The following is a 16,477-nucleotide window of genomic DNA, read 5'->3' as shown; positions in this document are numbered from 1 at the left end:
TAGAATAAATAGAAGCATTTATTTATGTACAGCAAATATTTCATAGTATACAACAAACTACACAATAACATTATAACCCAAAAGCAAATATTTACATTTATGAACAATGTATTTACACATTTTCTATCCGCACTGTTAGTTGACAATGTAAAAGGACGATTATTTGTGAATTATTCTCGGGCATTTCTTGTCAGCCCTGACATGAAAAACCCTGCTACAGTGTGCAACACTCAGTATTACTGTCAGGTTTAATCTGATTACAATAATGCTTGTAACACTGTCACTTCCCTTTACGCATTTATATATACACGCTTTTTTGTACGTATATATAATTGTAAACAAACAGGCATGTTGATTTTATACAAATCCTTGGAATTCAATAGCACCAACATTAGGGTACTACACATTAAGTGGTTAAAAAGGCACAAAAACTTGTCACAGATACAAAACAATCCTAAATATCTTGGGAGAACTGTGTAGGAAAGCCTTTCAGGCATTCAAGAATGCAAGTGAGAACAAAAGCAAATGGATCTGCAGGTCCTATGGGAGAACGTGAATACACAGCAGCCTGTGTGCTGTTGCATATTAGTCACTGTACATCGTCGTGGCTCCATTGATCATTATTCATTATAGGATCAGATGGCTTAACCTCACATGTATTTTAATGCCCATGTTGCTCAGTGGAAAAGTTTGCCAGAGGAATGTTTCCCATTTCTCCTAAGTGATCCATAGAGTGGGGAAACTATTGGGCAATGAGGGAAAAGGGGAGAAAGAAAGACAAGATGAATTTTCAACACTAATCTCTAGTATCTAGACCTCCAGTTAGACAGAAATGTACCGCAATAGCCCACAGATTTATGAGATGGCTGCTTGGCCAGTTAGCTAGAGCCCCAGTGACTGAACTCATTTGGTGGTCAAGCTTACAGGTCATTAATCGAACCATAACCAAGGCACATAAACAATGGATAGGTGTGTTACAGTGTGTGTGTGTGTGTGTGTGTGTGTGCGCGCGCGCACATGCATGCTTGTGCTTGTGTGGGACCTATACTGGCATTATAGGTCCCACTGGATAACATCCCTGCTCCATGGCTGAGGTAATAGCTGGTGTTAAAAGCTAAATTTGTCTTAATTCTGTCATTTTACTGAGGTCAGACTGGTTATAACAACACATGATGAATTATAATCAATAATTACCAATCCCATTCATCTATATTCAGCGGTAGTGTTTGCTGTGGGACAAACTCTCAAGTTAAAGTTTTTGTTTAGTTTTGTAAAGCACAAAAATACAATCTATTTGAAAATAGTGCAAGGCATGATCACTTTCCTTGAGCAAAGGATAACTCACTTTTCATCAAAATAAACATCTATGCTAGTGATTTACAACAGATCATTGTTGAACTCCACGTGCCGAGAGCTGACAGAGAACTTCCATTAGTAGCATTAAATGACGGTGGAAGTTGAGAATAGAGGTCACTTCTGTTCCAAGTCAATGCTGTTCTTTCATGTTGTGGCTTTGACACAAGGACAGTCTTCTGTTACAATAAGGCATCATTGTTTGGATAAAGAGTCTCGGGTGAGAACTGTAGCGTTTAGCTGGGCATGATAACACCCCAAATTTCCCGCTGGTCCGCTGTGGATGTGGATGAACACTGTGTGCGACGGATATGCAAAACCTTCGTTCCTTCACCGTGGTGTTTGGCTTGTTAGAGCACCTGTTTGTCTGTGAGGATATCATGGTTCGAGCTTGCATTATATAACCATAACTGGTTTCTTCTTCAATTTTGTTGTGGCTGACTGTGAGGTTAAAAATATTTAACCTTCAAATATTTAAATAAAACAACGTCCAACATAGCTTATTATCAAAGCTCTGTTACTCCTGTGGTCTTCAGTTCTCGAAGGCTGGGTTGTCGGCCTCCTCATCCAGACTCACAATTTGTTTCTGATGGGACACAAAAAAGGTGTAAATTAGATCAGTAATACACTAATACAATACACACATGTGTTAACACACAACATGGGTGAAAGGCCATCCTATTCAAGAAAGCATGTTATTTTTGAGTCATGTGTGGCAATGAGTGTGGTTAAATACGATTAACGTTTACAGTAGGGAGATTAGATTAGGCTAGAATGGGAAAGTGTTAGATTAGAGATAGCAGATTAGAGATGAGTCAAGAGACAAAAATAAAGGACACACTAGAGGAGAGGAAATGTTCATCAGCGAAGAGGTTTTTGCTGATCGTCTGATGATATCTGAGAAGAATTCAGAAAGAGAGAGAGAGAGAGAGAAAGAGGAGAAAATCTCATCATGCTGAGCACTAGAACTCCATTCATCTCTCCATAAATGTCAAGGTTATAGGACGACTTTACCCATTTTCAACTTCTTCTTCATATAACTGGTCCTAAATAATGCTCATGATAAAATGGTACTATTTCTGCTACTAAATGGTACCATATCATAATGAGCATTAATTAGTGAAGACAAATTACATGTACATGAAGTGCTGAAAATCTGTGGCGTGGCTAACCTGGCATATACAGTACAGTACAGTACTGGTAATTAAGAGTGAATTTAGAGGGCATTTGTAGAATTGGCCTCAGGTCTTAATGGGTTATAACCTGACCCTGGGTCAGTCTGACCAAACAAGACCAAACCTACCGCTGGATAGGTGTAACCGTCTGGACTGTGGCTCCTGCAGATGTGCACCTGATCCTCGGTGGTCTTCTGGTACACAGGGTTGTCAAAGTGGATGGTGTTGGTGTTCTTCAGCCTGTAGTTCCTCCATATGAGCACGGCACCGAATGCCACCATGCACAGTATCACTGAATGCCAGCGGGAGAGGAAAATAGTTATACTTTGTTTATTTATTGTGCGTTTCTCTTGTATTGTTTCATCAGTATTTAATGTGTTCAGAGATGAGAAGCGTATGCGATGCTAAAGCTACTAACCTAAAGGTAAGACGATATATAGTGCTGTTGGGGTGGTAGGAGCCGTCTCGACTCTCTCGAGTATGGCATCGACCACATGAGGTACACCTGGCGAGGAGAGAAATACAACAATACATTACACTTGCAGACCATGTTCCAATACATTAACACAAATGATGAATTTTGAAACAACAAACTACTCAAAAATCCATTTAATGCTTTTTGGGAAATGTATAGTTGGCTTCCAAAATGTTTTCAAACTTCTACACCAATGGCAATGCTGTTTGTCTACCGTTAGCAATTTAAATGGGCACTCTTTTTAATACCAATAGCATTATTGTCTCTATTGCATTTAGCCTACCCTCTTCCATTTAATATTACGCCTCATATACTGGGCTAACAGTGCTTTGAAGGTGTTTGTGAAGAAACACAAGCGTAACGCAAAAGTAACATAGCACATTCCATGACACAGTCAGTACGAACATAACAAAAAACAATTACCATGAGAGTTGACGGGAGCCTTTGCAGATGTCTGGGCTGCTTTAGTGGTCTGAGGGACCCCGGGCTTCACTGGTTGCTGGGCGGTTGTCCTGGCTGCAGGTGATGCAGCAGTGGTTTTCACCACAGGCTTGGGGGTGGAGTGTGGCGCAGGCCTGGCGGTGCTGGGGATTATTACAGGTGCCCTGGTGGTAGAGGGGACCAGGAGCTTGGGTGTAGTCCTATCTGGCACCGGTAGTGGCTGCATTGTGGTGGTCAGGGTTGGTACAGCTGGAACATGAAGAAGAATGACTCAAAACAAATGTGTGTGTTGTTTGGTGCTAATAATGCAACTATTATGACCCTGTGTGTCGTTCATCAAAGATGACGTGTTTATGTTGAATGGAAAAGTATGAATTAGCCTTAATACAATTTGTTTTAGTTAATTCTTCAATTAAGTCAATTGACTTACCTGGTACACATCGTCTCATATCTCTGGCTAGCATCATGTTATCAGCACATGCACAAGTGTATCTTGGGGAATGTCTGCCTACTTGAGGAGCTGGTAGACACAGGAACTCACAGCCACCATTGGCCGCCCTGCACACATCCCTTCCTGCAATGGACAGGATAATATTTGATATACACACTTCCATGCTTTTGCAGAGAGGCTGGATGGATAGAGCATAGGATTTATACTAGATACAGCACAGTTACAAATGGATGACCATTGCAATACGCAGAGGTAGGCTACACAGCATTTACAGACAAGACAAGCTGCCAGAGACAGGCACCAAGTGTCTGTATTTGCCTGTCAGCTGTCCTGCCGACCACAGCTGCTGGCTTGAGTGACACTGTACCACAACTTGCTTAATATTGTAAATATACAGTACTGGTTTGCTTTTGTGAAAAATACATTACAAATAATATGTTTAGTATTCAGTTTTTGTTGAAAATAGTGAAATAGGAAACATTTCCAGTAACATTTGATTTACAGCTGGTGTTTGTCCTGCCTCTCCTGCAATGTGATTGGATGACTGAATAAAAAGTGACAGTGATGAGCGCAGCATTCTACCCAACCCAAGTGGAATACTTTTCAACTATTGATGACCAGATGAAAACGTCAAAGGTGCACAGCACCTTGTCACACTCCCATTGAAAACAATTCAAAACATACACTGGGCTCAAGAACAAGAACATGCTTTGGAGAACGCACAGACTCAATGTACAGGCAATGACGGACCCAATCGGTACGGGGGCAAGTGCCTCTCCTTCTTATATTGTCCACCATCCCTAAAGGATGGTGGACCTGAGATGCAACCGATTGTTGTGGCAAGATTAGCCTTGCAGGCAAGACAGAGCCTTGCAGCCTGATGGAAATTATGAGAGGTTTGAAGCCCAGAAAAGTGTTCTTACCAGCAGGCTGCTTGAGGTTGTGGTACAGAACAATGTCCTCTGGAGATGACAGGTGCTCAACCAAGGCTCTGATGTCACCCCCGGTTATCCTGTTGGCACTCAGGATGGCATTGTTGCTGACGTCTGTCCAGAACACTCTTTCCTAGACGAATGCAGGACAGCAAGGTACGTTGTTAAGAATTCATAAAAGGTAAAAGGTACATCAAAGGTACTGATCGCAATGCATTAAGTGAAATGAAATAAAATGAGCTTAGAATCCCATTTTTTTCTGCCTTTAGTGATCAAGTGAAGATGGACAGGAAAGAGGGAGAGAGAGAAGGGGAGAGACATGCAGCAACGGTCGTCATGAACAGGACTTGAACACGCAATGCGCTGTCAGGTGACGGTCAAAGCCTATATGTGGCATGCGCCTGGACCACTTGGCCAGCAGGCCAGGCGCCTCATAGAATCCCTTTTTTAACCTTTTATAGTTCACCCAAAAATTACTTATTTTCTATCAATTACACAACCCATGAAGACTTTTAAAGAGTAATCAAAGAGACTCTTTATCCATGAATTCAAGGCTCCATTGTGCAGTGAGTATTCGATAGAAAAAAGGTCATTTTGGGGGTGAACTATTCCTTTAAGCCTTAAGCACACATTTGGAAAGTAGAGAAATGAGCAGATCTACAAGCTCACAACACATAGCATCAAAACATGTGAGCTTGTACAGTAGATCTTCTATTTTCACTCTTTTGGAGAATTCGAAAATTGTCACCTACAATAATGGCATGCGCAAGCTAGGGACGCAACGTTGAAACTTGTTAAGTTATGCATCGCTATTAGTCCGTTTATAGCTGCAGTAAACGGTTTATGGTACAGCGGTATTTGTCACGGTCTGCTCCACATTACCTCCTCCCGTTCTCTTTGTCACCTTCTGACCCTCTCCTTCCTTTTCCATAGACACTTATTCCTCTACTTTCTTACTCTCTCACTCTCTGTCTCTTTCACTAGGGATAGTGTTAGGGTTGAGGCAACATAGGGCTGAGGGCACATAGGTACACAAAAGGTTTCCCAAAGGTGTCATAACTCATAACCCATCTTGGGTATCAGATTTTCATAGCTCCGCCTGACTGACACGGCAGCAGATTTCAACTGGAAACTTGCACGACTGTTTACGGTTTAAATCTGCTGCGGTGTCAGTGGTTCTTCGATTTTTAAAAAATAGCTAAAGCATAACATAATGCTAACACCAAAAGGGGTCCCTCCAGCTCTGCACAGAGCCAATTGTGAGTGGACTGAAGGATCTTACCTCAAAAACGGTGATGCCCAAAGGATGGGCCAGCTTGTTCTCATCTATGATGAGCGTACGACGCCCTCCGTTATGCACATCGATACTGGAAAGGGTGTGGAGCTTGGAGTCCACCCAGTACAGCCGGTGGTTAAGCAGGTCTAGGGGAGAAGGAAGGGGGGGGGGATAACAACAGGTTAGACTAGACAAGCAGAAAACTAAATGGGCAACATTGAAACTTGAATTCCAACGTGCACACGGACAATAAGAAGTCAGCTGCTGGCACTTACCAAGTGTAATTCCATTAGGCCACACAATGTTGTCGGTGACCAATGCAGAGCGGTCTCCTCCGTTGAGCCCTGACTTCTCAATCTTGGCTGGAGTTCCCCAGTCTGTCCAGTACATAAAGCTATATGAACACAGAGGAAAATATATTATATCATATCATATCATATGAAAATATGTGCTGTAACAAATGATGGGACAGAAAGACAGACAATACTATGAGTGTGATTTATATAGTATACTGTATGATTTCGTCACTGAAACAGTTAAGAGTGGAAAGTATAGGCTATTGGTATTACTTGCTGTGGGGATCAACCACTATTGCGCGAGGCTTAGCCAAGCCCTGGTGGAAGATGGTTTTGCGGCGGCTTCCGTCAGCAGTGGCCACTGAGATGGTGCTGCGGATGCTGTCCGTCCAATACAGGTTTCCATGGATCCAGTCGTAGGCAATGCCCTCGGGAGCGTCAATGTCACTGTCAATCACCACGTGGTGCTGGGTGGGGTCTGCAGCCGTGTCCATGGGAGCTCTGGATTCATCAGGGAAGATGGAAAAAGAAAAGTTGAGGAATTGGAACTGAGAAAGATGTTTTTCATGTTGGTGTTGAACAAATTAAATGGGCCGATTCAGCAGTATCCACACTTTTCCTGGGCTGTGTGTGCTCCACTTCCTGTCGATTTGATCCAATGAAATCCAATGAAACTGGTCAGATGACCAATGATATCCAATGAAATCGACAAGAAGTGGAGCACACACAGCCCAGGAAAAGTGTGGATAGGGAGTATAAAGAAGAGGTTCCTGCTCACTTGTAGATCTTCTTTTGGGAGATATCCGACCAGTAAATCTCCTTGCCTGCCATGTTCATGTCCAGAGCCACCACGTTCTTCAGACGGGGGATGACTCGTGTGTACTCACTTCTGTCCAAAGTCATCTTTCTAACCTCATGACGATTGGTGAAGAACAGGTAGGCTATGGTTCCTACCAAATCAAACAAGAGCATGAGTGTTTGTTTTAAGCTGGAAAATACTTATCTAATAGTGGGACAATAATGGAAATAGATCTAAATAAACTGAAATATTGTTAAATAAACTACAGCAAACTCCAAAATTAAATTTACCAATGGCCTTGCAGGTTTTGGTTGCTGGGTCAACTTGGTAACCCTCCTGACACTCGCATTTGTAGCCACCTATCTGGTTGACACAGATCTGGGTGCAGATGTCCGGGTTTTCACACTCATCAATATCTGCAAAGGATGAACAGTAGAAATATATAGTCTGTTTTTTGACCGGCATCAACCATCATCACTGAGAGTGGGAACAGTGATGAGTCATCAACATTGACATTTCAACAGCAGCAGACACACTCCCTTTCACCCACCCTACACTAGTACTGTTGCCAGCACAGGGGTTTGCGCCACTGAATACATTGATTGTAAATGTTTGAAGTTCACATTGGCATGATCGTCACGCTGGCATGGACATGAAGTATTGTTTACTTAACAAGTGACTTCATGTACCTTGGGCTGACACAAATAGATAAACCAATAAAGCCATATTTTGTACTGCATCGTATGATGCAGTACAAAACTGTATATATATTTTTGAAAATGTGTTAAAAAAACAAATTTAGAAAATTCTGGAAAGGTTTGGAAGATTCTTTTCCTATAATAAACTAAATAAAAATAGGGACATCAGGTTGAAAGTGTTGATTCATAATGGGGAAATATGTCATGATAAAACTAACATTCATACTCAGACTGTATGAATTTATAGATTGTGTTAATCTGTAATATATGAAAAATGCAGCATTTAATTTATTTATTTTTTTGTTTTGTTTTGTTTTGTTTTGTTTCTTCCTATGTCTTTTTTGCCATACTTTTTTCTCAATAATAATAATAATAAGTGGAAAAAAGAAAGAAAAGAAAGTGTTCATTCTTGTCTGTGGTGTTGTACCTTCACAGCGCTTGTTATCAACTAGGCGGTAACCGTCCGGACACCGGCACTCAAAGCCGATCTTCAGGTCGTTGCAGACGTGGGAGCAGCCGCCATTGTTGTACAGGCACTCGTTGGAACCTGCACCATACAAAGAACCAAAATGATCCTCAGGTCAGGTCAGTCAGCGACTAGCATTCTACACCCTCATTAAACACATGAAGCTAGCAATTAGCTGAGTCATTTAAATCTCGCCTCTCACCACATTCTCTGAGAGGCTCATCTGACCAATCCCTGCAGTCACGCTTTCTGTCACAGACTCTCTCTATGGTGATACACTCCCCACTGCGGCACTTGAACCTGGTTGGACCCTCGCAATGTGTCGCTGTGGAGAAGACAGGGCAACAATGAATTCATGACGCTAAATACGAATACAGATGTGATGTATTCCAAAAACAGATGGTATGGGTGGCATACCGTTAACACAGCCAGTCTCATCACTCCTGTCCCTACAGTCATACTGATGGTTGCACTGCCGGTTGCCGGGAATGCAGGTGCCATCATCACACTCAAACTCATCTGGACGACAGGTGGGGCGAGCTACAGACGGACAGAGAGAGAGAGAGAGAGAGAGAGAGAGAGAGAGAGAGAGAGAATAAGACAACGATATGGTTTACAACAATGGACAAAGTGACACAGCTCAAGGTCAACATAAAACATTTTAGCGGATACCTTTATTTGTAGAACAGTTAAGACCAAACATGAAAAATAATATAAATAATAAGGCAATAATAGTAATGGGGTGTCCACTTACTACAGTCGGCCTCATCCGATCGATCCAGGCAGTCGGCCCCTCCATCACACCTCCAGCTGCTGTGAATGCACTCCCCGCTGCGGCAGTGGAACTCCAGGGGAGAGCAGTGATGAGTGGCGGCGCTGGTGGGTTTCTTGGCACCGCAGTTCTCTGGCCATTCGTCTGAGCCGTCAGAGCAGTCGGCATCTCCGTCACAGGCCCAGAGACGGGGAACACACACAGTGTTGTTGCACTGGAAGGCGGAGGTACTGCAGGTGCTGGGCGGGCAGCTGGCCTCGTCGCTGCCATCGTCGCAATCCGCCTCGTCGTCACACACAAACGTTGTCGACACACACTGTCCGCTTGCGCAGCGGAACTCTGTGCTTGTGCACTCTTTGGGGGCTGTACCAGCGGGAAAGAACAAAGACCGGATGGAGGGAAGAGGAGGAAAATGTTTACAGTTAGTTTAGATTCTTGATTTGGATCCCCATTACTAGCTTCCACAAAGTGGTTACAAAATTTCAAAAATAAAAACAAACAATACAATAGACAATTTATAGAATACATAATCTAATAGTTAGATTAGATTAAGTATTCTATAAATACTAGGTTAGGTTACGGAAGGTTAGATTAAATTATGGTAGGTTAGGGTAGATTATATTATTTTAATTTAGGCTAGGTTAGTGTAGCATACAGTAGCATATGTTAGGTTAGATTAGGGTATAGATTAGATTGCGGTAGGTTACGTTAGCGTAGGTTATAGGACTGAGGAATTATGCAAAACCATAATAAAGAGGAGACGTTTGAGGAGTAAATAATGAAGGGATAAGTAAAGACAGATGGCCACAGTGAGACCTCAACACTAGTCCAACTCACCACAGTCCTCCTCATCAGATCCATTTTCACAGTCTGCCTTTCCATCACAGTGCCAGGTGTTCGGCACACACTGGTTTAGACTCCCGCCGCAGCTGAACTCTGTTGGTCTGCATGTTTTGTCCACTGGAGACAAAACAAACAAAAAAGAACATCAAAACCAAAACAGAGGGTTCCCTGTAATCCTCATCTTATTCATGAGTGTCTCTCCCTTACAAATCTATAACTATGAGTGTACAAAATGAATACTGAGGATCTGGGGTCCCAAAGGGTATCAAATGGGGGTCCTTTGCCTAATAATGCATGTCAAAACGGGGGACCTTCAAACTCAAAAGGCTGAGAATCTCTGTCCTCCTGCTGTTACTGCTTATTAAACAGGTGAGGGATCTGCCCATATGACACACATGGTCCACTGTGCAATGTGACACTCACAGCAGGTCTGAGAAACCTCATCAGTGCCGTCTCCGCAGTCGTCTGCTCCATCACACACCCATCGGCTTGTGATGCATTTCCCATTGCCGCACTGGAACTGGCTGCTCCCACACGTTGTCAGTCCGCCTGTGACAAAAAAGGCACAGGTTGAGCCAAACGTGCAGCTGTTTTCAGCCATCATCTATCAGGGTTAGTCAACATAAGCAAACTGACGTGAGTCTGACGACTGCACGTGAAGAGAAATTAGCTTGGAAAGCGAGAGTAGCCCTCGAGGAATAAATTGTTTATAGAAGCGGGTTCTGAAATAGAATATGCTGGCGATGGTTCTATCATACGACATCTGGCAGTTGTTGTATTTGAGAACAACTGCCGAGCTGGCGGTTCTCAAATATCTTTCCTTGGTGACCTGGAATGTCCCATGTAAAAAAAGGTACTGCTTCAAGTAAGAGGTTACGATTGGCCACGGTTGTGTTTTGAACCGTATTTCACAGTGAGCGGGGGGAGGGAGGGCCTGTGCAGTGGGCCGTGGTATACATGATGATAACCTGCTACCATGGGAGCAGGGGGATGGGTTGAGGTACAATATAAGTGCTGTTGATGTATGACCTTCTGACAAGACCCTTCTGTACAGTCACACACCATACAGACATATACATCCTACTGGCGAGTTCAAGACGCTACAGCTTTGTAAAGAGAGATTAGTAACGACTCATCTTCAAGACTCGACAGGTCTTACAAGTACAACAATGCATATTTCTTTTGACACTGTTGTGGTTCCATGTCAGCAAACACATACTGAGTCTGAATTGAGCTCATTCAGATTCAGTGAACAAAGACATTCTACGCCTCTCAGAGGTTGGTTCGTCTCTGCAGCCCCCAGCCCGGCTCTAATGGATCCCAGCTGCAAGAAAGAACCAATTAAGATACTGTACATCAGAGCCCCTGGCCAGAGAGAGCACTCTAACGAGAGGAAGCCTGGGCCCTTGGGATTTCTTAACCTGCCCCCTCAGGCCTTGAAACCCTGGATGGACACCTGTTCCTGTCGGAGATCAGCGGGAGGGGTCAAAGAATCACGCCACCAGCAGTGTGATTGGTTCTAGCTTGTTCTGCACGTTAATGCCTGGTGACCACAGTAGCGAGGGTGCTTTTTCTTTTCTTTTTTTCCCCCAGTGTTGTAATGTCAAGCTGAAATCTTCACCAGGCAAAATATTCCAGAAGCATGAGGTTTAAATCACAAATGGTTCTTGGCCTGATACAGACTGATATGACTGAAATTACTAACAATCTTTATTGCTACAAATCCGGTTATATTTGTAAACACCATGGATTTATGGCTCCATGTGGTTCCTGTACCTTATCACCTTCATAGCAATAGCGTTGTCCTGTCCATACAGTATTCATGCAGTAAAGTACTGCATGAATACTGTATGGATACTGCATGTGCAAACATACTATTAAAACAAACATATTAAAACCTATTAAAACAATTCTGACTGTAATTCATAAAGATAGCCACCAAGAACCTCACGAGTCACGGGTCTAGGATTCCCTTGTGGGACAACAAAATACAACATAGGGTTAAACACAGACACCACCTGACTCTGCATGCTATCTTTGCTAAAGATAGGCAAAATATTCCTTCCTTGGTAGTTGGTATACAGCTTTAAAACTTAAAGATTATACACTATCCAGCTCTTGTCTTAATACATGGGCTCTTTAAAGAAAGTGATGACTCATCGTTCCAAATGTAAATTCAATTATTTATTTATTTTTTGGGGCTTAAAGTCCAGAAGTTCAAAACAGGCCCACAAGATGACAGGGTTGACAGGGTTATTGACAGGAGGGAACTGTGACATGCTTGCAGTGCATGCTGTCTCTGATGTCTGGTGTACCTAATCGATCTGCTATCATTCTTATGTCAGGTTTATACCCTGAGAGGAAACTATAATCTCCTACAATCTGATAAGCCATTTGGCTTCACAACTTTAATTAGGTCTCCTTGCTTGAACTGCGGACATATGGGACTTAAAGATGGGCATCACATGTTTAACCAGATGGAGATTAACACAGATTAAGAGGCTGTTTAAGAGTCACTTTCTGCACAAGTATACACTGTGCCGCCGCAGACACTTGAAGTCTATAGGATCCCTGTTCTGGGGGGAACAATTGGCCAAAATAATAAATCTACAAACTCCCAATGCTTGTAGATCTACTATTTTAGCCAAAGAGATTTGGTGTAAACTAGAGGGCAAAAAAGAGCAGACCAAGTACAGAGCCTTTAGTAGTTTAAGTGATTAACGGTTTCATTTGAACAGATTCATCTTTTTCCACTATACTCGGCCCATGCCACGCCGTAAATAATGAAAAGCCTTCATTCTGGAGAAAGGCTCAATATGTGCGGGTGTCCTGATAAAACAATAGACAATGTGGGGGGATAGAGAATGGACGGCAGAACTGAGCCAACACTGACTGGTGCTGCTGTCCTCAAACCACAACAACACAGGGTTCTGTTGTGAAACTGAACCAGTTCCAACACGTTCCACCATGCGCCCTCTCTCTCTCTCTCTGTCTTTTCCCAACACACTGGTCGAGCCCAAAACGTGATTCTAGGAAAACCAATAGTTTGGAATGTTGCCTCGAGACAAATATATGTCAAGGAAGGTGGGTGTGAGGGAATCACGGACCATTTCAGTGATTTGGGGGTCGTCGTGTTTTTGGGGCGCCACAAAAACGTGAGGCAAGACCTTTGAATGTTGTTCCACTTCCAAAAGACCAAAACCTGCAGTATTCGAAGAAAAAAGCGCCAAAACTTGTATCGGTATCGGCGAGTATGTCAGTCTAATAGTCTACCATTCTGACATGATGTAATTCATCACATGGTTTCATTTACAGTAGCCTATACAATTATTTTGTATTTTAAATGCTTCAGTTGATGTTACACTACTTGTTTATACTCTTACTATACTATTTACATTATTCTTTTACTAACTTGTGGCTGAACTTTTACATTATTAATGGAATTGTTATTTATTCCTATAGATTTTATTGTTGCAACGGTACTCAGTATCGACTGATATGCAAGTTACAGGTAGGCCTATTGGAATCGGATCTGGAAGTGGAAGAAATAAATCGTATCATTCAGAACATCTCTATTGAAAAATAAGGGGGTTCCATCCAGGGGGAGGGGGTCACCAGCTAAATGATTGATGGGAACCAATTGGATCGTAAGGGACTAAGGGGTCCATTCAGTTATATTTGTACACTCTCAGGGTTAAATGAACAGTGTAGATCCACTAGATCGGGTTCCCAGGAATGGAACCAAATGGGGTCCGTACCTACAGTAATGCACAATCAAACTGGGGATCCTTGAAATTAAACTGGTTGAGAATAACCATGATAAGCCATGCAGCACTTGAAACAGGCTGGATATTGCATCATGTGAGCACCACCATGACAATTATAATCCTAATGGAGGGGGGTAAGAGTAAGACTAGGCTATTTGTGTGCACCTGTAAGAGCTAACAATTACAGATTGTCTAATTATTCAAAACGTTTAAATTGTTATGTTACTCAAACTCAATGGTGTGTTTGTAAATAAATAGCATACTTTCTCACATCATAAATAATAACAATGGAAACATCGCCCCCTCCCTGCATTCAACAACCGGATTTACAGAAACCCTCGTTTGACAACTGCAGGTTTTTGACAATTGCAGGGCACGCGGCAAGACTGTATCATTTGCCCCCCAAAAAGAAAGTTGCAGTTGCTTGTAGATACATTTTTACATTGTAGGCATTGCATGAGGCTGCTACACCCGATGGAATATAAATGAATCATACAGCGGTCACATACCGAGTCAAACTTCATTGGCCACTGAACCTCTAGTCATTTGAGTACCAACCAATGAGAAGCATAAAGCGTGCTCGATTCTTTACGAATGCCGGCAAAATACAATACAAAGCAAAAAATATATGAATACATTTATAAAACGTTTCATGTATAGCCTACTGAGAAATAAAAGCTACGAGTGATGGTAAGATACACTATTTTGATGTTTTCTGAGCTTCTGACAAAATATGATTTACAATCCAGCCCCCCTCGTGCCCTCGAGTCTTTTCAGGACACGGCAGGGAGAAAAATTGACCTACATTTTGAAAAATATTGCCCCTCCCCCATCATGCCGTCAGAGGAGTAAACCCATAAACAGATAATAATTGGCTATTAATTAACTAAATGTAGGCTATAAAGGAAATAGAAAAGGATTTATTAACCTATAAAATATTAATAGTTCAATAAATAAGTAATTCAACACCCACGCAGTTTAACAACAGATAAATTAATTAAAATGAATGATAATATAAGCTGCAAATCAAAGGCAGTACATAAAATATAGCTTTCAAACTGAATGATAATATATGTTGCACTTGCAAATCAAAGGCAGTACATAAAATATAGCTCTCAAACGGAATGATAAATAATATATGCTGCAAATCAAAGGTAGTACATTAAATATAGCTTACTTGTTTGGACAATGTGACAGATGAGAAAAGCCAGTGACACGTAGAGCAGTCGGTCCATATCTTTCAACCGAGTTGATAACATAAACACACGCTCTCTCAGTCCCAGAGCCCCTTCCCTTCTATGGCCAAATAAATAAGAGTGCAACTATGATGTGGGTGATGATGGTGATGATGTGCCTGTTCTGTTTGCGTGCTCTACTGCCTACAGCTGCTGTTTTGGGGTGTTCAGGAGGTCCGGTGTCCTGAAGCTGGTCTGAGGTCCGCCTGGCTGTTGGATGCTCCTTGGCTTGGCTGAGGAGGCTGTATGGAAGGATGCTGGCCCCACGCACTACTCACACTGTAATGTTTGGCAACAACATCAGACCCATTTCAATGTGGTCCAGGGTGGGAGGGGCCCCGCTAGGGGAAGGCGGGATTTGGAGTGGTGTGATTCCTGAGATACATGGCTTTACAATGAGGGGAGGGGCTTCCGGGGGGGCGCATTTTTTAACTTTTACTACGAGTTTAACCCCCATGATGGATGTATTGGTTTAACCCTTGCAGTGAGGAAGAGGGAGCGAGGTATATTCCTAAAGAGGTAGGGAGAGAAAGAGACTAGTTGTGCACACGTGTACTCCTCCTGACACACACACACACACACACACACACACACACACACACACACACACACACACACACACACACACACACACACCAAAAACACACACACACACACACACACACACACACACACACACACACACACACACACACACACACACACACACACACACACAGAATGACTTGACAATGACTTGCATATGACTTGCAGATGTTTGTCAGTTACATTTCACATTTCCAACTTTTGGCTCCAACTGCCATTTAGCCTATTCTGAGTTAATTGTTGCATCACCCTTGGTGTTTTCATTTATTTATTTATTTTCAAGTCTACTTTAATAGCCTACTAGGCTATACTCTGGCTGAGAAGTCATAGGAAATCATAAAAAGACCAACAAATGGGCAGTAAATTCATTAACATTAAGGCCATTAATGCCCTCACCTGAAAAGGTTTGACACTACTGTGTAAGATTTAGGACCGGCACATGATCTCAAGTTCAAAGTCTCAAACGTAGGCTGGCGGAGCCATAACACAGTTCACTATAATAATAAGATACCATTACACACAACCAGAGATAAAGCACACCTAAAGAGATAAAAGTGCCAAACAGCCTTGAACTAGGCAGAATGAGTGCTATACAAACACACACCCACTCATCCAAAGATGCTTCATGGCACAAACCTATTTCACAATCTGATCTGTTAATATGACCTTGTCTTTCACACCAGAAACAATAATTGCTCCTGATGTGCTGGTTGGTGCCTTGCATGGTTTCCACCGCAATCGGTGTGAAAATACATCAATCACAATTAATATTCAGATTTGACACAGTATTATGTACAGACTATCAACATAGTATACTGGAGTGTACCTGTGCCAAAACACACCCTTGACTGATTGACTGAATACTTAAACATGTTTGTTATGACAGTTAGAGCAACACAGTCAACAAAATGCT

The 16,477-nt window shown here is 42.4% G+C and overlaps 1 protein-coding gene across 1 annotated transcript; it reads right to left on the bottom strand.

Annotated features, from left to right (window-relative positions):
* Window positions 1-15,242, bottom strand: ldlra (low density lipoprotein receptor a). Its single transcript, XM_080775475.1, has 18 exons — window positions 14,922-15,242; window positions 10,401-10,526; window positions 9,972-10,094; window positions 9,117-9,497; window positions 8,780-8,902; window positions 8,565-8,687; window positions 8,324-8,443; window positions 7,489-7,614; window positions 7,178-7,349; window positions 6,673-6,900; window positions 6,379-6,497; window positions 6,110-6,249; window positions 4,819-4,960; window positions 3,875-4,018; window positions 3,427-3,693; window positions 2,947-3,033; window positions 2,657-2,820; window positions 1-1,939 (listed from the first exon to the last, which is right to left on the bottom strand). The coding sequence occupies exons 1-18, from the start codon at window positions 15,001-15,003 to the stop codon at window positions 1,886-1,888; spliced, it is 2,721 nt and encodes a 906-aa protein (XP_080631601.1). The 5' UTR covers window positions 15,004-15,242; the 3' UTR covers window positions 1-1,885.
* Window positions 15,243-16,477: the final 1,235 nt, after the last annotated feature.

The sequence above is a fragment of the Protomyctophum bolini genome, assembly GCF_963924005.1.
Source record: "Protomyctophum bolini genome assembly, chromosome: 11".
NCBI lineage: Eukaryota > Metazoa > Chordata > Actinopteri > Myctophiformes > Myctophidae > Protomyctophum > Protomyctophum bolini.
The sequence above is the reverse complement of the archived record's forward strand: the minus strand, read 5'-3'. Positions and strand labels throughout refer to the sequence as shown.